The following is a 24,292-nucleotide window of genomic DNA, read 5'->3' as shown; positions in this document are numbered from 1 at the left end:
ATTTCACTAGCTTCCTTAAGTGCTGCATGCACATGAAAGCGATGCTGTGTCCTGTATCAGTGTCTCATCAGAGGTGTTGTTTAAACAACTGACATGCTTCTGTGCACCTCCATTCCAACCAGCTACCCCAGGGAGGGGGAGGCATTTCTTCTGACCAGGAAACTGCTGCCACAGTGTTCATTCTTTTTTCAAAAGAACAGAAAAAAAAGTTATTTAACTTGTATGGACTAGGGCTGGGTGCTTAGATTTTCCACTGAGGCTGGTTAGGGTAACTGAGAAACCTAAGTTCTCTGTTATCACAGCTTGCAGGACCGGAGAGCAGGGAAAATGGATGCTCGGGTGCCACGAACGCCCACTTCTTTGGGGCCCTGGCATCCCACTCGGTGTTCGCGAGGTCATTTTTCTGTGCCGCCCGCACGGTTCAGCCGGCAGGGCGTTGCGAACACCTGTACCTTTAGAAGTCAGAACACGCGGGCGGCGATTCCGAACCTGCACGGTTCCAGGTGACGCCGACCCCGCGGTTCCCCCCGGCGACTCCGGGGCCTCCGCGTCACGCCAGATCGCGGCGCCAGGCGAGTCCCGGCCGCGGTCCCCTCTCCTCGCCGCGACACGGAGCGGCTGGGCGGGGCGGGCCGGACCCGCGCGGCGCCACGTCGCGCCGGGGGCACCGCGCCGCACCCCCCGTCCCCAAGGCGGGGGCCGCGCCCCGCCCCGGGTGGGAGCATTGTGGGGGAAAGGGGCCGGAGGCGCCGCATCCACGTTTGCAAGTTCTGCCGCCGCCGGAGGAGGAGCGGAGCGGGGCGGGCGCGGCCGGCAGCCTTCCCTCGCCTGCCTCCATGGCGGGGCCGGCGGCCGTGCCTCGGCGGGGAGCGGGCTGCGGCGCGCTGCTGCTGCTGCCGGCGATGCTGGTGAGCTGGGCGGCCTGCCAGGCGCCGCCGGTGCCCGCCGCGGAGCCGCCCTGGGACGGCGCCGACGTCCACGTCGAGCGGCGCTTCGTGCCCGAGCGCTGCCCGCGGGCCGTGCGGCGCGGAGACTTCGTGCGCTACCACTACCTCGGCTCCTTCCCCGACGGCACCCGGTTCGACTCCAGGTCGGCGCGCGGCTCTGGCGGCGGGATGGAGGCAGGGAGCCGTCTGGGGGGCGCGGGGAGGAGGTCGGGTGGGTGTCCGGCGTGGGGAAGGAAGGCTGGAGGGCTGCGATGTGGTGAGGGGGCGTCGCTGCGGCCGTCGGGCCCCCTTTGGGGCGATCGGAACGCTGCGCTGCGTTCACACTGCTACCCCGGGGGCTCCGGGTCCGTTAGGATGTCCGGGTGGGCAGCGGCGTCCCGTCACAGAGCCCAGGGATTTCCTGCCCGCTTCCGTCCGTGCCTTTCCTCTGTTTTGTTGAGGCTTAGCCCTAACGGAACGCAAAGATTTCAGAGTTGTCGCTAACAGCAACACAACAGCAGTGCTCTCTCTGAAACGTTTGTGTATATTATCCTTGAGTCAACGTGGACTGTCTTCAGCAAAACGCCTTCCTCGTGTTGTTTTGGGATCGGGAAACCTAAACAGTGGGATCAGGAGACCGAGAGGGACAGCAGCACTGCTCGCTGCCTGCTTTCTTCTCTATAATCTCGTTAATCTTCCCGTGCCCCAGGGAAATCATCGTCCTGCAGAGTGCGGTCGTGGGGGTTTCCCAGTGCATTTCAGGATGGCTCTGCATGAGGGCGACGTGCTCCCCGCTCACTTGAAAATGCATGCCGTTGTGGGAAGCAGCCACGTGTTCAGAGATGCGTTCCTGCTGTACCCACAGACGTCCATCGGTCTTGTGCCGAGCTGTGCCTGCAGAGCTCTGCACCACGCTGTGCACCTGGGCCCCGCGGCTGAACGTGTGCTTGTGGAGCACAGAAGTGTTGGCTGGACTTCATTCCGTGTTCATGGTGGCGTGGGTGTGAGTGGTGTGGGGTGGGACAGGGCTGTGGGTTGTCTGTCCCTTCGGGCCCTCTAAATGGCAGTGCTGATAGCCGGTGACAGTGGCAGCCTCACCAAAGTCCCTCAGGTGTTGAAATAAGGGAAGGTTTATTCGGATTCTTCTTCAGCTGTTGAAAATGGCCTTAAGCTTCCTGCTCTGTGCAGATGCTCCCAAGCTGTAATGCTGCTCCTCTTGCCAACACGCTACTCCCAGCTCTTCCAGTGACAGCTGTTTCGCATAACTAACCGATACACTTCTTTATTCATTCTTGTTTCCACAGCCACAAAGCGATCTGGGTTTTTAAGCTTGAATTTAGTTCTCTATGCATCTGCTGTTAGTGTGGTGAGTTCTGCTGATAGAACCCGATATTGCTGAGGTGTAAAGGGTCTGCCAGGTCAGTTATGCAGAGCTGCACGCTCTACTCCCTGCTTTATTCAGCTCCTGCTCAGCACCAGTGGTTTCTTAATTGCAGGTTTATTTTTTGGCAAGAATAATAAAAGAAAAACCCACAGAAAAACAATAAAAAACGTTTTGGTTTGAAGTTCATCCCAAACTCAATGCCCCGCTTTATCGGGAGCTTATTTAAATACTTTCCGTCCTTGCGGGCCAGCGAGAATATCTGTGCAAGAGAAAGCGAGTGCTGCCTATAGAGGGCTCTCTGTTTTCAGGGAAGCGCTTGCCAGGAAGCAGAGAGCTCCCATGAAACATCCGAGGGGCTGCTGGGACCCGGGCCTGTTGAGGGAGCTCGGTGTGTTGTGTGAGCGACACTCGCATCCTCCAAGGAGGGTCTGACATCATTTCCCCCTCACCGTCGCAGCGCTGGCTGCCCACCAGCACTGCAGCAGAACAGAGGCCTTTTTCTTCTCCAAGTTCCTTTCTATCTGCAAAAAAAAAAAAAAAAAAAAAAAGTCCTTTAAATTGTGAAAGGAATTTGAAAAGGTGAAAGCAGTGGAAGCTTAGAAACAGGCATGAGGCTTTTGAAAACTTTCTGACACAGGTTTGTACTTCCCTTTAAAGATGAATAGCGGCGGTAAGCTGGGTCCAGCAGAACAGGATGGTGTGGGGGCTTGGGGCAGCAGCAGGACTGACAGAGTTGGTGATGATGCTGTGCTGTGCTAACACTCTGCTTTCAGGAGTGCGGGGAAGGCTTCCTTCAACATTTCAGAACAACTTCTTTCACCTGCTGAATGTTTCTTTTTGCAGTGGAGGATCTCTTAATTAGATGAACTGATTTTCAATCTGGCTGACTTGCTGTTCAAGGCACAGCTGTAGTTTTTGCTGTTTATTCAAATCTAAGTGAAATGAGAGCTGGGTGTGTGGTGGAGAAAATAATCGATGGGCAAACCTCACGGTTAGGACTCAAAGGCCCCTTCTTCCCTTTCCCCTGCTCTAGCAGCCACCAAGCACGGCGTCTCACGTTGCAAAGCTTGTCAGTCTTGTGTGGTGTTTAATGTTGATTACCAGCGTTGACATGTTAAGATCCTGTTGTGAGAGCAGCCATCCTTTCCCATCCTGCAGCAGCATTTAATTTCCTCTTTTGTCCTGAATTTTTCAGTGCTGCTCCTAGCACTGGTGCGTAAATTAATCGTTGGTAGGTGTGGGTTTTGAGTGCCTGCTGTGTCCGTGGCACAGCATTAGGATGTGTGTCAGCTGGGTGGCAAGCAGCCAGCAGAGGAAAGGATGGGTTGGAGTTTCAGAAACACCTGGAATTGATTGTTCCCTTAGCAGCTGCCTCTCAATAAACTTGGGCTAACAGTCAAAGGGGGGACGAGGTACAGATAAGCTCTGAAAAACCAGCAGGAATGTCAGTAAAGGATCCACTAACCTTTTCTCCCTGCTTTTCCCTTTGCAGCTATGACAGGGGATCCACTTTTAACGTGTTTGTGGGAAAAGGGCAACTTATTGCTGGGATGGACAAGGCCCTGGTTGGCATGTGTGTCAACGAGCGGCGCTTCGTGAAAATTCCCCCCAAGCTCGCCTATGGAAACGAAGGCGTGTGTAAGTACAGTGTGCTGAAGGTGAGCTGGGTCTGCAGAGGACTTTCAGGCTGTAGCCTTGCTAGCTAGAGATAGCTATTTATTTGCATCTGCTTTTTTTGTCAGATGCTTTTTTGTGTATTGCCATTGTCAATCTGCACCAGGCCTTGCCAATAACAAAAGCGGCTTTGCTTGCAGACTCACAGGCTTAGATCAAGGTCACTTGGACAGATGGATGTAGTTGATAGCAGTTCATGCTGTCAGATCCTCCCTCCTCCCCCTGTGCAGCTGCAGAAGTGTTAAGTTGTGCACCATGGATTGTTTAGGGAATGTGCAGATTGATTCCCTTTACATTGCTGCCCTTTAGAAAACAGGACATAAACTCCATTGTGTTGTTCTGCTTTTTGCAGCTGGTGTGATCCCCCCCAATGCCGTGCTCCATTTTGATGTGCTTCTGATAGATCTTTGGAATCCTGAAGATGAAGTGCAGGTTGAGACTTACTTCAAACCTGAGAAGTGCACTCGGAGGGTCCAGGTGTCCGACTTTGTACGATACCATTACAATGGGACCTTCTTAGATGGGACTCTCTTTGATTCCAGGTGTGCAGCTGGGCTGTGTGTACTTGTGTATTTTAGCATGTGTCTGAATTAGTCATGTGAAACCGTCCTCTTCTCCCCCATTCTGTTGGTAGAGCAGGTAGTGCTATCTGACCAGAAACACAGGGAGTTTTCCCAAGAAATTAAAGCCAGCATCATGTAAAAATGATTTATTCAGGCACTATGGGACAGCAGTACTGACTCAGACCAATAAAACAGCTGTAGAATTTCTGCACAGGTATTAACAACCCGTATCTGTATTACTGTCTGCTGCAGTCAGCTCATAGCTTTATCACTAATACAGGATAGCTCTTCATGTTACATACGAGCTTTATATGTTAAGCAGGTGGAGATTTAAAAGAAATTGAGCTATTAACACTTTTATTTTGAGATTTTAGATGTGCAGCATGTGTCCTTCGTTAAAGTCGTGTGGAAAATGATGCTTTAATAACAGCTGCCATTCTATTTGTAAATAAGTTTTCAAAACCTCTGCTAGGTTTCTGAGATAGCGAAGTGTTCTGGAAAATGCTAGGCAGCGAGACGTTGGTCAATTGATGAGCAGTGTTAATAATGAGCAGCAAACGGTGACATATATCATGCTTAGTGGTTGGCTGCTGGGGATTAATGTTGTTCCTGAATTGTTTGTTGGCTTTTTTTTTGGTTTGTTTGTATTTTTAGCCATAATCGGATGAGAACTTACGACACCTATGTGGGCATTGGATGGCTGATTCCTGGAATGGATCAGGGTCTCTTGGGGATGTGCGTCGGGGAGAAGCGCATTATCACAATTCCACCTTTCCTGGCATATGGAGAAGAAGGAGATGGTAAAGTTGTTCCTTATTATTATTATTTTTAATCTGAGCCATCTATGTTCTAAAACAAAATCGAGCTTTGAGTATTTTAAATTCATGCTCAACATGACTGCTAATTTCAGACAAAGGGAACAGAGTGATGGAAGGAGAGATAAAAACGTGTCACGTATGGGATGTAACTGATTATAAAATACAAGATTTTTTTTAACATGAGCAGTATGTTGCTTAGTTAACATTGTTGGTACAAATTACAATCTTTATATACTGAAATCTAATTTCATTTAGAGAATATCACTTGTTAATAATGGCTCCAAAAAGTCAGGTGACTGCATAATTCTTCCAAAGGCTGCCACTGGGAGCAGAAAACAGAAATACACAGGCTGTGTTAGGAAATCTTGACAAGATCTTGAGCTCACTGATTCTCAGACAAAGCAATCCACGTTATAATTTGTGTGTTGGTGAAGTGGTATTTTTTTACTGAGAGAGTCAGTTTATCCATCTTCAGCTTCCATTGCGTAGTCTCCTGTTTTGGTGTTAACAGGAGAGGAAGAGCAGATGTACCACATCTGTATGTTGGTGGATATTTTAGGCACTTTATTCATAAAGTGTGTTGGAAATAGTGGTAGCTTAGAACATGGAACTCAGGTGGACTTGGTGGCATACAGTGACTAAGGTGAGCATTATCAAAGAGCCTTGTTTTTGGTGAGGCAGTGCCATCACTACAGGAACAGAGGAAAATAACGGAGTGGGAAATTAAGTGACAAACCCACACACAGAATGACTGACTGGAAGCAGGTTATGCTGGTTTATTTTGGGAGGTGAAGTGCCTGATTTGGCAGTATTTTCCTTCATCAAGAACGCTTAAGCTCCCTGTAGAACACAGGCTCTGTCTTAGCAGCTTTCTGCTGTCGTTTTCAGGTAAGGAGATCCCTGGCCAAGCTTCTCTTGTCTTTGACGTGGCTTTGCTAGATCTCCACAACCCTAAAGATGGTATTACTATTGAGAACCAGCTTGTGCCGGAATCTTGTGAGCGAAGAACCCAAGCAGGAGACTTCATCCGATACCATTACAACGGCACGCTTTTGGATGGCACTTTGTTTGATTCCAGGTACCCAAACCCTTAAGCACCACAGATTCCATTTCCAACTTGGTTTGTCTGTCTTGTCCATAATATGCTTACATGAAACTCTTTGCCAGCCCTTCCTTTTTGGAAATTTTGAATGGAGTTGGAGTCTTGTATTAAAAAAAACACCCAGCTGTTATCAAACTCAGAAGACAGAGGGCTGTTTTGTATCTGGGCACTATCAGAGATGCCATCTAGGGGTTGCCATCCATCTGATAAAGCTCTACATGCTTCAGACATGTGTGCTTGAATAGTTTTTGCTCCACTGAGCTTATTGCCAAGTAGGTAACTCTACTAAAGAGAGAGAAAGTAAATATGATTCCTATTTTACTTTTTATGTCCTGAGAATTGTGGGTCAGTGATCTCGTGCCTAGTTGGAGGTTGAAACCTTCCTTCCCTACTTGAAAGCTGTCTACATTTTGAAGGCTGGTGCCTTTCAAGACAAAATTCATCAACACAGTTGCTTGATAAAGGAAGAAGGTTCACTGTCACTTCATATTCATAGTGCTCTGGGTACATCCATACCTTGTACAGAATTATATGATAAATAATACCCTTGTAACTTACTGAGACATTCTTTTTTTTCTTTTAATGAGCAGTACATTACTTTCCTTCTCCACCTTTCAGAGCACCTTACAAAAACTTGCAAGTTGAGAACTTCTAGGTTATCCACAGTGCATCTGGCCAGAATATCTCTCTTTTTTTATTTTTATTTTTTATTTTCCAGAAGTAAATGGGTATTGTCTTTTCTGTAGTAATTAAACAATCGTTTAAAATAGCTGTAATATGTTTACTGGGGGTTTTGTCAATAATTAGTAATAAAAGCTTTGTAGGCAGCTGCCTGTATATCATTCCAAAGAGCTGATAATTGTTATGATCTTCACTGAAGTGTCATATCCTGGCTTCCTGCAGAATTTACAAGAAAGGCCATGTCTAACAAGCCTAGGAAGAAATAGAGCAGCTAGCAATAGTGAAAGCCTTGGAGTCGGCCAGGAAAAAAAAAAGTCACTAGTACAGGGAGCATTCCAAAAGCACAGCTAATGGCTGGGGTCAAGATTGCTAATAATCTTTTCATTCATTTCTTTCTCTGCAATATTCAGCTACAGAAAGTACCTGGGCCTGGATGGCAGTCTGGACTTAGAGCAGTTCAGCAAGCCCCCAGATTAACTAAGGTTGTCTATTGGTCTCCTTCTGTCCCAGAGTTACCTCATAAAGATGAATTAAAACCTTTCTGCCTTCCCTTCTTTGTGTTGTGCCTCCATGTAACATGGCTCAAAGAAAGGCAGAAGACAGACACATCCTTCTGGTAAACAATCACTTGTTGTTGCAGGCTTGTTTCACTCTTAGCTTAGGTGCAGAAGCATATTCATAAACCAGTGCTTCAGCGATTGAGATAGGTAAGAAGGGAAGGATAGTGTCGATACTTTTTGTTGTCATGACTCATTTTAATGCTGTGCATCCCAGGAGAACTCATTTATTCTGCCTCCTGCCTGTAGCAGTTCAGCAGCATAGCTGTGGTTGCAAACTGAGACAAAATGCACCTGCAATATATCTTGCTAAGCACTGACGAGAATAGGGTTAGAGCATGGGAAAATTTAAAGGAGAAAACTGATATATTTTTTTTCCAGCAATTTGAACTCAACAAACATCATTTGTAATAAAGTACAGGCAAAGGTGAGATGTTTTTCAGCATATAGTAGGGATGCATTTGCAAACAAGCCAGGGTCCCAGTGGTGGCTATTGAATGGCACGTATGCATCACTGACTCGTGAAACTTGGTGGCCTACATTCATGGTGATTGCACTGTGTCTCTCTGGTGATGGTTAATGACCACGTGTTTGACCTAACTGGTTTAAGAACTGTGTTGCAAGATCCTGTGCTTTCTTGAGCACCTGCCAGTGCTAAAAAAGCAAATAACTTTTCCACAGCTACTCACGAAATCGTACATATGACACCTATGTGGGGAAGGGCTATGTGATTGCTGGGATGGATGAAGGTTTGCTAGGTGTATGCACTGGTGAAAGGAGAAGAATAATAATCCCTCCTCACCTTGGATATGGAGAAGAAGGAAGAGGTAAGATTGACTTTTCATTCAAGACTTCCATAATTAATGATGTTTCCTTTGCTGTTCAGTGTAGTTGTTTGTAGTTAAGCGATATGAAGTATTTTTTTTTCCAACTTTCTGGCATACAGAAGGCTTATAAATTAATCTGTTAATTTTGTGGGCATGCAACTGACAGGATAACACCCAGAACGTGCACAATTATTTTAATTACCCAATAGGCAGGACAATAGGAATGCAGGACAATCTCTCATGTAATTGGTGACCTGGAATCATTTGGATAATTAATGTTTCAGGCAGATTGGTACTTGGTGACCTGAAATCATTTGGATAATCAGTGTTTCAGACAGACTGGTACTTGGGTGCCAGGAACTGTGCAGCACTGCAGAGTCAGATTCCTTCCTGTGTGTCTTAACAAGTGCTGTGTGCTAAAGGAATTAACTGTGTTAAGTTTTCTTCCCCATTCCTTCCACAGCCACAGGTTTTGTGGACTCCTAAGCCGCCTCTGTAAACGGATGCATGTAACAGCAAAGTATCTGTGTATGTATAACATACAATTAAAATTCCTTTGGGAGGATTTACTGGTACTGAAAGGATTGCTGTGAGAGGTTGAATATGAGAATCCTTCTAGCTAATCACAGTGCTGTGGCTGGTATTTTAAAAGCTACCTCCAGGGTTGATATTTGGAAAAAAACTGACTTAGAAGAGAAGCCTGTGTTCTGTGAATACAAATTCTGGGCTCTTGATTTGGGAATGAGGTTCCTTACCAACAAAACTCATTGCTGGCTCTGGATGTGCCGGGCACTGCTGGTAATGCAGTTATCATTATTCTGCATAGGGGAGAAGAAGTTGCTTGCTATCAGCACATATTAGGAAAATGTAACCTTTAAGACACAATGGCATTCCTTGAAGCATGAGAAATCCTAGGAGAATTCTGATGATCGATAATGAGTTGGTGTGAAACAAACAGCAGTTTCATTTAGGGGGGTCAGAGGAAAATACATGCTTACTGCTTCATTTCTGAGTGGTTTTCCAATTCGGAATAATGAATATTCTTTCCTTCATCATGGAACTGAGTGCAAACTCAGTGCTTTTCTACTGGTTCCCTTTCCTACACTGGATGAAACTTGCATCTGTTGCTTTTAGAGGAGCTGTAATCCTTTAATTCTGGACAAGAAGAGCAAAGTGACTCAGTAGTGGACATAGAAGGAATTATTATTTCTACTGGGTACAGAACCAGGTCATCATATGACTTTTTGGGTACCATTTCTATTCCTACTACTTGCCTAATTTGCTTCTTATCTAGGAAAGATTCCTGGATCTGCGGTGCTGGTCTTTGACATTCATGTGGCTGACTTCCACAACCCCTCTGATTCAGTCAGCATTACTGTTAATTACAAACCTTCCAACTGCAGCCTCCTGAGTAAGAAGGGAGATTACCTGAAGTATCACTACAATGCTTCACTCCTGGATGGCACTTTGCTGGTCTCGACGTAAGTATGTTACCCATTAAAGAAACTGGCTCTGGCAGCAGTGAAGGCAGAGTGAATATCACAGAATCACAGAATGGCCAGGGTTGGAAGGGACCTCAAGGATCATGAATCTCCAACCCCCTGCCACAGGCAGGGCCACCAACTTCCCCATTTAATACCAGCCCAGGCTGCCCAGGGCCCCATCCAACCTGGCCTTGAACACCTCCAGGGATGGGGCATCCACAGCCTCTCTGGGCAGCTGTTCCAGCACCTCATCACTCTCTCTGTAAAGAATTTCCCCCTGATATCCAACCTAAATCTCCCCTCCCTCAACTTAAAACCATTTCCCCTTGTCCTGCAGTTATCTACTCTTTTAAAGAGTTGATTCCCCTCCCCCCTGTAGGCTCCCTTTAGGCACTGAAAGGCTGCAATGAGGTCACCCCGCAGCCTTCTTCTCTCCAGGCTGAACAAGCCCAGCTCCCTCAGCCTGTCCTCATAGGGGAGCTGCTCCATTCCCCTGATCATCTTAGTGGCTCTCCTCTGGACCCTCGCCTGGAATAGCCTGAGAAGCTATTACACAGTTTGTATTTTTATGTCTGCCTGCCTAAGAAGTATTGGAGAAGGAAGGCAGTCTATCATAGTGAGAGAACCAGGAATAAAGAGGGTGTAGGAATGTGCTGGAAAGAACATAAACACTACAGGCAGAGTGATGAAACGAGTTGGCTGCATGACAGATGGCAAATTCAGGAATCTGGGCCCATTGTACCACAGTGGCACAGGGCTGTGTGTGAACAAACCAGTTTCCTGGTAGAGTTTGCTCTCTGTTTGTCCAGTGCTCCTGAGAGAGGTCTGGTAGAGGCACTCGGTGCGGTCCTGTTAAAGCTAGCTTCAGGGTGTAGTACAGTAAGTAGTCATCATCGTATCTGTACCACAGATGGGTGCTGGTTTTCCTTAGTGCAACTGTACTGTTGCAATAAGTGGCAGCGTGGAGAAATTATCATCAGGTCATTGCTGTGATTATAGTGTTTCTCTTCCTGTTGACAGTAGGTTTATGAGGGTAGCAGAGTGCTCCAGTCTCTCATACACAACTAAAGTAAGCCCACAACACTGTTTAGCTGCAGCTTCAATACTTTTGCTAGCTTGTTTCTGTTGTTTTGTGGATAGCATTAGTCATCTAAATAATATTTTATTTTTGGCAGGGAAGTTGGAAAAAGCTATTTTTAAACAGGTTATAATTATTATAGGAAGCCAGTGCATAGTTTTCACAGTTCACACAATAGCTTGCAGAGCTGGAAAGCTGACTTACGTTGAAGCACGTGATATTATGCTGTGCTCAGGTATGTATGGAAGTAACACCATGCATACAAAACACCTTTTATGTGGTAGAAATGCACAATTTTCATTTTGTGGCAGGAGCCAAGTGAGACTGTCTTATTCAAAGCAGTTCACAGGGCATCAAAGATCGTGCATCTCAGAATTCTAAATGTAAGATGGGCCTGCAATCCATTGAATTCTTTTCTTTGCAAATAACACTCTGTTGTAAAAAAACAAAACAAAACAAAAAACAGAATGTGTCCTGCAATGGTAAAGTCAAGCCAAACAGCCAAGGACAGAGACTGACAGAAGAAAGGATCCTGCTGATGTGGTGCATACTATGTAAGAAGTCTTGACACAGGACACCCTTATTTTTAGAGTTACAACATATGCTTATCTCTTATCTCTTGGTCATTTCTAATTTCAGGAATAAACTAGAGCAACAAAGCATAATTCAACAAGTGATAATGTTAAATAGCAGTAGTACTCTTATGCTTTCCAGCTGCCTTGATAATTCACTTGTTATGGTGAGTGATTAATATTAATGTAATGGCTGATGCTTGTGAATGTATCCCAGTCCTTGTAGGCTTGTAGTTCTGGGACAAATTTACATCTGGAGTTTTTAGATGTGCTAAAAAAGCCAACGTTGTTAGTTGAACATATTTGAGAGGCAGAACATCTTGCTTAGAAATAAACTACTTTGGGGGTTTAATTGGCAGGATGAATCATGCTAATGGGATTTCTTTCACGAAACCTAGAATTTTAATACCAGATGGCTTCTCAACTGGGACACTTGTGTTTGATGTTGCCTTGAGAAGAACTTCAGGTAACTGCTTGGTAGAACAGAGCATTGGGCATGAAATTAATTCTTGCCAAAGAGAAAACACTAATTAGAAACTGCTACTTACGTGGTAGTTCTGAATAATAGAAATTCTCTACAGTATGTTGGTTTATTTATTTTTTAATTTTGTGGTTCTTTTCCTGCTCCCCTTGCTCCAGACACAGTCTTGGCAAGACCTACAACATAGTTCTGGGATCTGGACAGGTGGTGATAGGGATGGACATGGGCCTGCAGGATATGTGTGTCGGAGAGCGACGGACGGTGGTTATACCACCTCATCTTGGTTATGGAGAGGATGGAGTGGGTAAGTGAGTGAGCCCTATTGCATGGCCCACGACCTATTGCACGGCCACTTAGGACCTGTGGAGCATGGCTGCAGGTTCTGTTACTTGCTAAGTGTTAGGATATAAGGTGAGTCTCTCTTAGCTGCTTGGACATGATTTCTTAGAGTTTGTTTTCATTGCATTATTTTAGGCACTGCCCCCATTCCCTGTGGAAAGGAACGTACTGCCTGTGATGCATTTAAGTCATGTTATTGCTGTGGCCAGTGCAGAGAGTGTCCCAGTACAAAGGTTAACACGTGCTCCAGTCATGTTGCTTTATCAAAATGGAAAGCTCCAGGCACTCTGGCGTTGCAGAGGGATGTAAACACAGTTCTCACTGATAGGGAATGGGTGCTCACTGTGCTGTAAAGACAACTGAATTTAGCACTTGTGTGTTAGAAAATTCAAAGAAAAGTCAAAATTCGCAACCATGTAATCTGAGTGTAAAATGTGCAGCAATTTACGACCACAACTGTTGAAACCCCAGCAAGAAAACAAGGCACCTTGGAAAATCCATGTTTTAGAGCACTGAGGCTTATCAGTTTTTTAATGACAAGGACAACAATAGAAAGAACAATATTATCTATCAATATAGAAATGATAAGAACTTTGATAGTTAAAGAACTGAGGGGAACGAATCTTATCAGGAGATTCCCCAGAGCAAAAAGCTGTGGTTTAATGTGGAAACAGCTGTGTAAGTAGCTATGCTCCTTGAATGTCTCCAGAACAGTTTGTACTTTATAAAAACTGCCAGGCATCAAATGTCAGGCTTAATGGAGAATTAATTTGTGATAAGTGATAAAAAGGCTTTATACTTGTACCTGGTTTCCATAAGAATTATGAAGAAATATGAGTATTAGAAATATATGACATTTTATACTATTCTATAAGACTTGTATAAGTTATTTTTCAATGTATTATATATAATGGAAAAAAAACCCTGCTATTTATATTTAATTTAATATTAAATTAAAAAACCCCTTATGAATATACCAGTGGTAGGTATTTGGCATCACACTAGCTGTATTTGATATCCATGGTTTGAAACATTACATGATGGTCAGTATTTTGATTTATGCCCACAAATCTGAAGAGCTGCTTGTTGCTGCTGAATGAAAGTTAGAGATGACCTCTATTTTACTTTTTCAAGGATAAATGAAGCTCCTTCTGTAGTTTAATTGAGGCAGTATAGCTAGCTGGTACAACACGTGTGTGTATTTGTGTCACTGACACTTTGACACACAGTATATTGTGTAGATAAATTAATTCCCACAATTTTTACTTTCTAATTAAAAAAAAAAAAGGTGGATGCAGTTTTATTCTGATTTCTTCCTTTATTTTACATTCACCTCTGCTGAAGGGAGCAGGAAGGTTTGGTGGGCTTGGAATCCCAGGGCTTGGGGATCTCAATAGAAAAGAACCTATCGGAGATGGAAGAGAAATGTAATTCTGTATTAAAAGCCAATGTCCTCACTTACTCTCAAGAGTATAAATACCTCTCTTTGCCTTTTGTTGGACAGAAGGAGAAGTGCCTGGCAGTGCTGTGTTAGTTTTTGACATTGAACTGCTGGAGCTGGTGTCTGGCTTGCCTGAAGGATACATGTTTGTCTGGAACGGTGAAGTCTCTCCCAATCTTTTTGAAGAAATAGACCAGAATCACGATGGAGAGGTTCTTTTGGAAGAGGTAACCTAAGGCAGTGAAAGTCCTTCCTATGGTTGTTTTCCTGATGCCATCACCAAGGTGCTCAGATATCATAGAATGGGCTCTTTGCTTCACTTTGCTTGTCTTTTTTCGTATGTCGGGTGTTTTCAAGTTAACAGGAAGCCAGTATGTCTGTTTAAATACAGTCATTTAGCTCTAGAGAGGGAAGTGAGGGGAAAAAAACCAAACAGGAATGGCCATACTACTTAAGACTGTTCTACTGTTGTCTCCTGCACTCAACATCAGATCTGTAGGGAAAGGGCATAAAAGGCAAGGCTCGTATTCAATGGTCCTTCACTATATCAACCTTGACAGTGTCTGCTCACTGAAGGTTTTTGGTGAAATCTTGAGACAAAGATGAGCTTGCAGTAGTGCATCCAGGAACAGTCCAATGCTTCTGGAACCTCCCTGGGTGAATGGTGTGCTGTGCAATGAACAAGTCCTTCCCCTCACTTGCTCTTCAAATCTGCGGTGTGAGAATGCCACTGAGTGGCAAGTCCCTTCTCTTTGCCGTGCCACTTCTGATCCTATAAATCTCTGCGAGGTGTTCTTCTGTGTTTTCTCTTCACTGAGGAATTTCATTTGTTTGTTTTGAATTCTCTGGTCTTCCCTGTCATGTCCTCCTGGTCACTGGCAAGAAGGGAGGGAGGAGCAAAGGAGACCAGAGGGCGCTTAGTCCAAAAAGTGTCAATGAATGGCAAAAGAAATTCTTGCAGCTGAAGCTTATTTAGCAAGTAGTGCCATAAAGATCAGTGATCAGCAAAGCTGACTGTGGGCTTTCTGTTTGTGGCAAGCTTGCAGTGTGACTTCTGCCAGATGTCTACCTTCAATAACATCATCACATGTGTCAGGAAAGAATTTTTAGGGAAAACTAACCTTGTAACCTGGCAACCTTTTCATCACTCTTCCCTTCATCAAAATTATGGGAATTGAATGCAAGGCATAATGCCTGAAGCTACTTTAACAAAATGCATGGTATCCTGATATTTCAGCTCTCATTTGTGTTTCATTCTTTCGATCTTTTAAGCTGCAGGTGGAGGCTTCTTTTACAAGACAAACTTCTTGTGTCAGCATGCAGAATTAGACACCCTCTCTCTGTACAGAACTGCTCCTAAGTCACTTTTTGTTCACCTCATCTTTCCTACACTCAGAAAAAAACAAACCTGAAACAAAACACTCAAAACGATGAGAAATAGCTTTTCTTTTTCTGAATCCCGAGATGGCTGGAATAAGTTGATGAAATTCCCCTCGAGCTCCACGTAGTGCAATTTAATCTCATCTGTCTCTCCTAATTAGTCTAATTTAAGTTGTAGGATTTATCTCATCGGTTCAGTGTTTGTTCTAAATGAGCTGTTTTCTCCTCCTTTCCCACAGTTTTCGGAGTACATTCAAGCTCAGGTTGATTCTGGCAAAGGAAAACTAGCTCCTGGTTTTGATTTTGAGAAGATTGTCAAAAATATGTTCACCAATCAGGACCGGGATGGAAATGGTAAAGTTACTGCGGAAGAATTCAAGCTGAAGGACCAAGAGGCCAAAGAGGGACACGATGAACTGTAAAGCTAAGAGGAGTGAAGGGTACTGGGCTGGCCTACTCTTAGGACGTGTGTACTGGGAGGGGTTGAAGCAAGTGTGTTTCTGTAAGGTTAGTGCTCAGCCTGTGTGTGCTGGGCAGACTGATGAAACAGGAGGAGATTTTTCAGTTGGAACTGTTAGGTGTATGTAAAAATAAAAAGCAGTCTTAAGTGCCTTAAGAGAGGATGTGTAACCTGATAGAGTGTACTGCCAAACGTGGCGTCGTGAAGCATGCGGTCTGTGGATCAATACAAAGTGGCTTGGATGTGTGGAGGGGAGGCACTCGCAGAGTGCCTTAAAAAGAACTTTGAGAAACACGCCGTACCTGAAATATTTCTGCAGGACAAATCAGAAAACATTCCCCATGAAAATAACTCAACATTGTCAGTAGTGGATCCTATTTCCTTTCAGAAGGGATGAGCGCTCTCTCCGGTAACGGAACAAACTCAGAGGAATATTTGCCAGTGGGAGCTCTTGATTTGCAAATTGCAGAACACATCAGTGATCACCGTGCCATTGCAGAATGTCCTAAGCTGTGAAGTGAACAGGCCTGTATCCGTGTGAGGGGTGGGTTATTGCTTCATGAAATGAGTTTGCCAACCCTCTGTTATATTTAATAACTTTGACTCTTCTTGCTGGCCTGTTCAAACACTGTTCACCGTTTTAGGGGGTGATTCCCAAACATTTATAGTTGCAATTTTATTTATAGTTCTGTTAGACTTTAAATATTAGTATTACGGGGTCCAAATAGTGTCATAAGTACTGGATACAATCGATTCTGTGTTGGGCTTCTGCCTCCTATTTAGGGAATTGTTAGGCTCAGGAGCCACGAGGAGCTGGTGCAGCAGAGCAGCCTGGCATGGTGAACAAACAAAAAGACAGTGACAGAATCAAGGAACAGACCCTGTTTACACCTGCAAATGTTCTGGCGTATCCCTCGATATATCAGATGAGCCCTGGGAGTGCTGTTTAGATGATGAACTCTTCATACAATCACCCGTGAAAGCTCTAAATGTAGCTTTAGCTGTTTAATATAAAAATATGCTGAATAGCCATTTTTTTTCTTCTGGAAAGCTGTATGATTTCCCCCCTCACTCCATTACACGTAAAGAGCACAAATAGGTATAGTGCAACACTGTCAAAGACACGCAGAAAGGGAGTTGTGTTTCATTATATGCTTTGTGTCTACTTCCTTGCTTTTCTTCATCTGTACATGTGGGTTGTAAGCTCCCTGAGATGCTCTTTAGAAACTGATGTTTTGATTGGGCAAAAACATTTTGTATTGGTTTTTAATACAGCTGTTAAAGAAAAAGCAGTGAACTGTTTTTGGCATTTGATATCATTAAATGTTGGATGACTGATCTTTTTGTTAAATAAAATGTTGATTAATTACATTTTCTTCCTGGCATTTTGATAGGTGGGGACAGAGCAGAAGCAAATACCCTTCACACAGCACTCTCCTTGTTCTCACAACAGTCTACCATGTTCAGTTTTACTACTAATCTCAGGGAAAAAATACTTTGAATTAAAATATTTGATTTGAAGCAGTTAAAACCACAATCAAATATTCTGGTTGTGTACTTCACAGAAGAGAAGCTAAATCAACTCTCTGGCCTTGCAGGGAGTTCCCTATGCTAACCACCCCATACTTGCATCACTTGGGACCACTGGGCAGGTGATGTTTCCCTGGGCTGGGGACTCGATGTCTCTCAGCTGATGAAGCTGGATTACATACAGAAGGAGCAGTGTTTAATTCCTCAGGGTAGTGAAAGCAAACCCACTGTGCTTTGCAGCTGGGATTTGATGTTTTCACTTCTGTAGGTCCAGCATTGCATGTACTGCAAGTAAAATGCTGGGAACCTGGTCTGCTTTGAGGCCAATGTCAGCTACACCTCAGCTATAAACACTGTAGGTAGCAGTAGATGGCAATGGAAATGCAAATATTTTTGTTTTTACCTGATTTGGCTCCTCAGAAGTGTCAACTTCTTGCAAAGGTAGATTTCTCAGAACAGCATTGCACAAAGTTTTTCCCCTGCATTTTAGTTGTAAGTAGATTGCTTGCTTGCCGCTGTTCAGATTTACTTCTGTGCATTTATGGAGCCAACGTGGGGAGCTGGAAGCAAGTTCTGATTGAGTGCTGCCAGAAATAGTCCCCAAAATGTGGAAATAACCCCATAATCTCTTCACTGTGTACCTCAATAAGACGTGTTCTGAGGATGGAAAATGTGAGAAAAATCTTAGTCACTGGGGCTGTCTGCGCGGAGGATCCTTGCAGTCACTTCCCCGAGGTGATCTGAAAGTTCCTAGAAAACCAGGAGTGCAGAGCTGTCCTGTGGGTTTGGCTGAGTACAAAGAGCAGCACTGCAGTCCCTTGGCAATCCCTCAGACTGCAACGCTGGAGTTTTTCAGAAGCACAGGTCTGTGATGGCGTAACAGGTCTGACTTCACTGCCCAGGGCTAGGGTACGTCGAGGAGCAAAATCTTCATTGTACTCTTTCTTAGGCCTTCACAAGTGTGCTTTGTGGCTTCTCCAAATGATGGTTTCTGCCCAGAGGAAGCTGCTGTTAATACCCCCTCCCTGCAAGTTTGGAGCTGCCGTTTCAGAAAGGAGAGCGCAGCTTTGGGATAAGCAGAGAATAAGTAGGCAAACTTACTGCAAAATAATCATGTCTACATGATGTACTTACTTGCCTAGGCCAAAGGCAAGTCGGACCACATTAAGCTGAACTACATTGAAGTTTTTAATGATTGACATAAACCCTGCGTGTTGGCCTCCTTTCTGTTAGCAGCTCTAGGTTCCAACCTTAAAGTCAAGCTCAGGCCCATCTTTGAGAGGATGTGGTTGTGCTGAAGCTGAATGCCTCCACCCCGTGCTCCTTGCAGTGTGCAGAGACCCTCTGAAGGCAAAGAGGCTCCAGCTGGGAGCCTTTCTTGGTCCCACCACACTGACTTCCCAGCCTCTGGGGCTTGTGGAGTTCCAATATGTCCTGTCCTTACCATAGAGGGTCAAATGTGAGTCCTGGTTTGTTTGCTTGTTTTCCTGCAGGGAAAAGAAACTGTATTTCCAGATCTCGAGAGGTCTATGGGAGCTTGGAGATAGCAGCAGAGAAACAGAAGTGCTCATTATGCAGGTGGTGTATAACCAACCAGTTACCCAACAGGTCCTGGGGGAAGGAGTGTGGGCTCAGAGGGTACAATGTGCTGGTGTTGACTGTGAGAGCTGAGCACAGTCATCGCACATCCCAGCCCCAGCAATAAATGAATCCCTCGACGTCACCATCCAGTCAAAGACGGTGCCCTGTGGTGGATTTAGAAGAAGAAACAAATATTTTCTATCTCAAAAATGTATGATCATTTTTAAAGTGAAAAGAAAGTAGACCACAGACTCACAGAATTGTTGGAAGGGTTGGAAGGGATTGCCTTTAAGATCATCTGGTTCCAACGCTTCTGCTACAGGCAGGGACACCTCCCTCTAGACCAGGTTGCTCACACCCCATCCAGCCTGGCCTTAAATGCTTCCAGGGAATGGGCATCCACAGCATCGCTGGGCAACCTGTTCCAATATCTTACCACCCTCACAGTAAAGAATTTCTGATATCTGGTCTAAATCTACCTTCTTCCAGTTTAAAACCATTTCCCCTCTTCCTGTTGATACCTGTCCTTATAAGAAGTCCCTCCCCAGCTTTCCTGAAGGCCTCCTTTAGGTACTGGAAGGCTGCTGTAAGGTCTTCTCAGTGCCTACTGTTTCTTGTGTAATATATATGACACTTTTTTACGTACCTCACTAAGATAGCTTATTTTGAAAAAATGGATAACAACTCTTTAAATATCATCAGTAACTGGATGAAAACATCCTCGTTTAGTCAACGAGAGGCTCTCCCAAAGCCAGGCTGCTGCAGCTCCTCTAGTAGAGCCAGGTGCTACTCCCAGAGCAGAGCAGCTGCTCCTATTGCTCCCTAATAGGAGCCAGCTCTCTTGATGAGAGGGGCGGTGTGCAATCAAGGTTGGTAAACACCTACTGGATTGTAACACCACTAATGGAAAATGAAAGGAATGCAAGTGGGCAGCTGGAAAAATTCAGGTATTTTGTAAATATTTCTTCAGCCTTCATGTGAAAGAGATGCTTCCTGCTGCGTAGCTCTGTAAGTTCTGAGTATACTCTGTTGTGTTGAGGGACATGGTTTAGTGGGAGCTATTGGGAATAGGTGAACGGTTGGACTGGATGATCTTTTAGGTCTTTTCCAACCTTGGTGATTCTATGATTCTATGATACTCAAAAACTCAGAGTTTTGCAATTGTTGAACTCAAATGTTGCCTTTGTGTATGTGCGTGTGTGAATAAACATTCAGATTTTCCCTTAGGAGTAAAGAAAAATGGCATCTTTAGGTAGCACTGGGTGTAAATCTTGGGCTCAGCTCAGGACTATTTGTTTTTGATAATGAGAGGACATCAGAGTTGTCTGCAACACCCAATCAGGCTGGGGAAACATTTTTAGCTAGGTAGGGATCCGGAATACTTGACCCTGGATATCTGCTATGGAAAGAATAGATATTGTGAGTAGAAGGAAAAAAAAAATGTTTTAAATTCACCTAATGTTGCTGCTTACTCCTTAAACTTTAGAATTAGGTTTTTGATGGGAAATATGTGAGTGTGTGTGTGTATGTAAATATACTTATATGCATACACTTCAAATTAACAAATGAAGTATACGCTCAGGGCTGTGAGATGTAATTGCCAGAAATCTGATTTAGGTAGGCACATGGTGAATAGCAGACTTGCTGGAGGATAGTTTTACCCTATAGCTGTTGTGTTAATTTTGTTAGCAGTAAACATGGTGTGCTGTTTGCTCATGTTTTTGGAGAGGTGACTGACAGCTCTTATTGCCAGCCAACGTATCAGGGACAGAACAATGGGATTTTGAAAATGTGAAGTGTGTTTAAAAATGCATCTGATGCCTTCTTTTAATTACCATGTAAGTAAGTTAGAGCTGGCTGTGAGATGACGAGATTAATAATCAGTGGTATGTAGGTTTTTAAAAGCACACCTCCTGGCTCAGGATGTTTATATAAGCAACTGTTTTTGTTTCTGGAAAGCTGTACGTGTGGCATTTCAAAAGTAAATTCTTTGACTAGCAGACACCTTTTGCTCAGGAAATGGTGGGTTCTACCAGGTGATTGTTTGTTGCATCAACAAATCTTAGTTGCTCTGATGTGCCAGCAAAGAGCTGAGCAGCTCAGTGCCCTAACACAGAATCTGAGACTGGTAAGACTTCATGATGGCTTCATGATAGAAGGAGGTTTGCTGGAGAGCTTAACTTACCTGCTTGCTTGCAGAAGGGTAAAAGTCCTTTTAAGTGATTGTCACTTGTCTGTGGACTGAATATTTGGTGAATGACAATTCACTGTCCATCCACCTGCAGGCAAGGGGTAAGTTTTGCTCACACGATGCTTGAGAAATGGTTGATGGATCCAAAATCCTCTGCCAAGGCAGAGTTTTCAGTGCCTACATAGGGAACTGAAAGCCAACAGGTGCTTCCCCCAAACCATCAGGCACTTCTGCTACTGCCCAGGCTCTAGCAGGCTGCATACTAATTTGAGAGATTTGGGTTAAGATGTTGTTGGAGCTCTGTTGAGATAATTGCTTTTAAAGATACTGCCTAATGCTTTTCCCTATGGCTTTATTTTCTGTTGTGGCTGGGTTGGATGATCCCACTGAAGGAGTGATGACTTGCTTCCTGTGGGGTGGATGAGGTTGAGGAAGAGATGTGAAGGAAGTATCTGTGTGTTCACATGAAGTCCTGAGGCATCTGGACAAGGATGTGGGACATCTTGCCTCAGGAACAGGATGCCAAGAGACCAGACCTGCTCCCTACTGAAGGCCAGGTTGGATTGGGCCCTGCATGTGGCAGGGGGTTGGAGATTTGTGATCCTCAAGGTCCTTCCAACCCTGGCCATTCTGTGATTCTGTGAACTGACAGTCAGATTACCAGGGAGATGTTGCACCTGGTGCCAGAAGGATCCTGTACTGGTGTGTGTGTGCTGTGACTCCTCTGTGCTGCTGAGCAGTGCTATCAGCTGCCTGTCACACAACCCAAGTTGCACTATTATCTGCATTCCAAAGGTAACCAGTCAATGGAAGAAACTGCCCCAGTGTAAACTCGGAGCAATGCCTGGTAGTCAGCTCCTAGCAGATGGAGACTGGTTGAGTAAGAGGTGCATCCAAACACCTCAATGCTTTGTGGAAGGCCTTTGCCTTTTGGACTTCTACTTGGCAGCTCTGTCAAAAGATTCAACATGATCACTTAAAAAAAAAAACACCAAAACAACAAAGCAACAGCTACTCAAATTAAGAAATACCAAAAACTGCCTTGCCTTGGTGTTAGCTCTGGTAGTATAAAGCCTGCAGCTGCCTACACACAATATACAGGTTGTTACAGAAATTGCCTGCTGAGCTTCCCTGGAAATATTGCAGCATTCCCTTAGAGCTGGGTGGAGCCCATTGCAGACCAATGGCACTACTGAGCAGGCACCTCACATCAGTGTCCTGGGGGGATTCATGCATAGCATTGCCCTGAAATTGCAGTGATGGCAGGTGGCTGCAGGAGGCTGCTTCTTTCCTTCCTTCAAGTTTTGCTTATCACCACCCTGCTCTACTGTCTGGCCTGGGCAGATGGGCTGGGGAGGGAGGGGCCTCAGGGCCTGGATGTGCAGGGTAGCTTGAGGAAACGCCCAAGCAGGAGAGGAAAGAGGACACAAACGCCTTGCACACTGAGGAGTGTCTTTGCTGTCCCTAGTGCCTGCAAGCCTGTCTTGTCCCAGCGTGGTTGGCATGCTTGTAATACACACTGTCTGGCTCTCTTGTGACTGCTTGCACAAAGCTGCTCTGTCCAAGCTGAAGTGCTGCACCCCAATCTTCTGCCCTGGCCTGGGACTTCTTCCTCCCTGTCCCATCCAATGCAGCTCCCAGATCTATGGCAGGTGCCCTGCCCAGCTGTGTTGCCCCAAGTCCTTCTCTCCTTTAGCTCATTCTGTGCAGCTCTACCTGGCAGGTCTTTGTTCCTCTCAGTTACGCATCAACAGTGGCCTGAGCACGTTATTTTTTTAATATGTGGGGAGAGCAGCAGCTCTGCTAATGCTGCAGCTGTTGGCAGTGCTTTCAAGCCCTCCTTATTCCAGGGCTTTGGCTGGCAGGCTCCTGGCAGGCTGGGCTGCTCTGTCTCCTCGTGTCACTGGCACCGCCAGGCTGCTTTCAGCTCTTCCAGGCTTCCACTGCTTGAGTAATGACTCAAATGGAAGGCAGCCAGGGCCATATCCAGGCATCTCCTGTTTTAAGCAGTTTTCTGCTCAAATGGATGAATTCTGAGGCTCCTGTTTTGGGGGATCCAGCTACCCCCGTGCCAGGAGTAGGGAATTACATGATTACATGACGTGTATTGTATACAAGGAGCCCTGTGTAACTGAGGACAGTACGCAAGGTGATTATGAAAGGCTGCTCACAGTATGTTGGATTGGGTACCAAGACTTTGCCATGCATTCAAAGTGGAGGGATAACTGAATTTCAACTTACTGCAGGGGATGCAGAGTCGGGATAAGCAAACAACACCTTGGAAGTTTTGCCTTGGAAAAGTTCAAGCAGGTGTGGTAACAGATAGAAGTCTGCTGATTTGGGGAAAAGGAATGGTTGGTGCTACTTAGTCAGCATTTGGGCTGAACAGGAAAGAGGCTTTTTTTTTTTTTTAAAGTTTAATTTGCTAATGGGGAGGAATGCAGTAGAGCTTGAGCCCTTAGGACCAAGGTTTCATCACTACTTTTAGCTTCTCCTGCACTGATCAGAGCTTCCAAAGCTGTGGCTACGTTAGGCTGTATCACTCTATGCAGTGCTGAGAGGTACTGCAATGTGATCAGTACACAAGAAATACTTTCTCAAGATTTGGTAGATGTTTAAACAGGTTTGAATAATAAAGCTGGAAGAGCTAGATGCTATACTGACCCTTGTGCTTCAAATCTGCAGAGAGCACAACGGTAACCTAAGGCCAGCCTGCAGTGGTTCCTTAACTGTTTCCAATGCACAGAACTTCTGGCAAGAAAACTTGATTTAGCATGATTGCTAAATGAGCTTTTAAAATCCAGGGTTAAGATCTAGCTTTGTTTTGATTTTCTGTTCAGAGCAGCTCACTGAGAATTCAAAGAGAAAGTACTTTAGACAAGCTCTGCGAGCTTTGACATGAAGCAGCTGGTTGGGATTAAGAGCAGTACAGAAGTAGGATCTGAAAAGGAGCTGGTGGATGCTGTTAGCCTGTGAACCACCTGTTGGTAAAAGGTTGAGAAAGTTCAACTCAGGAGTACTGACTTCAAACAGTATGACTTCCCCACTCCACACTTTGTAATGATACAGAAACCTGTTAATAGGGAGCACTTTGTCTGAATTGGGTGGGTGAAGTATTTTTACTGAAGAAAAACATGTATGAAAAATATGTATGTGGCAGTCTGTAGCATGTGAGTATCTTTCAAAGTACAGCTGGGAATGAAATCTTTTCCTTTTCTAACAC

The 24,292-nt window shown here is 44.9% G+C and overlaps 1 protein-coding gene across 1 annotated transcript; it reads left to right on the top strand.

Annotated features, from left to right (window-relative positions):
* Positions 1-821: 821 nt before the first annotated feature.
* Positions 822-17,138, top strand: FKBP9 (FKBP prolyl isomerase 9). The gene is made up of 10 exons (XM_052692657.1): positions 822-1,090; positions 3,803-3,948; positions 4,337-4,526; positions 5,202-5,347; positions 6,254-6,443; positions 8,387-8,532; positions 9,827-10,013; positions 12,306-12,451; positions 13,991-14,154; positions 15,547-17,138. The coding sequence occupies exons 1-10, from the start codon at positions 837-839 to the stop codon at positions 15,727-15,729; spliced, it is 1,752 nt and encodes a 583-aa protein (XP_052548617.1). The 5' UTR covers positions 822-836; the 3' UTR covers positions 15,730-17,138.
* The last annotated feature ends 7,154 nt before the right edge of the window (positions 17,139-24,292 follow it).

This window comes from Tympanuchus pallidicinctus, unplaced genomic scaffold (assembly GCF_026119805.1).
Source record: "Tympanuchus pallidicinctus isolate F22 unplaced genomic scaffold, pur_lepc_1.0 scaffold3, whole genome shotgun sequence".
Lineage (NCBI taxonomy): Eukaryota > Metazoa > Chordata > Aves > Galliformes > Phasianidae > Tympanuchus > Tympanuchus pallidicinctus.
The sequence above is the reverse complement of the archived record's forward strand: the minus strand, read 5'-3'. Positions and strand labels throughout refer to the sequence as shown.

What these genes read in the sequence shown, in the direction of transcription:
- FKBP9 (XM_052692657.1), top strand. Translation starts at nt 837, where the DNA reads ATGGCGGGGCCGGCGGCCGTGCCTCGGCGGGGAGCGGGCTGCGGCGCG. An exon ending in ATATGGAGAAGAAGGAAGAG is followed by an intron (nt 8,533 to 9,826) that starts GTAAGATTGACT and finishes CTTCTTATCTAG; the next exon opens with GAAAGATTCCTGGATCTGCG. An exon ending in GAGAGGTTCTTTTGGAAGAG is followed by an intron (nt 14,155 to 15,546) that starts GTAACCTAAGGC and finishes CCTTTCCCACAG; the next exon opens with TTTTCGGAGTACATTCAAGC.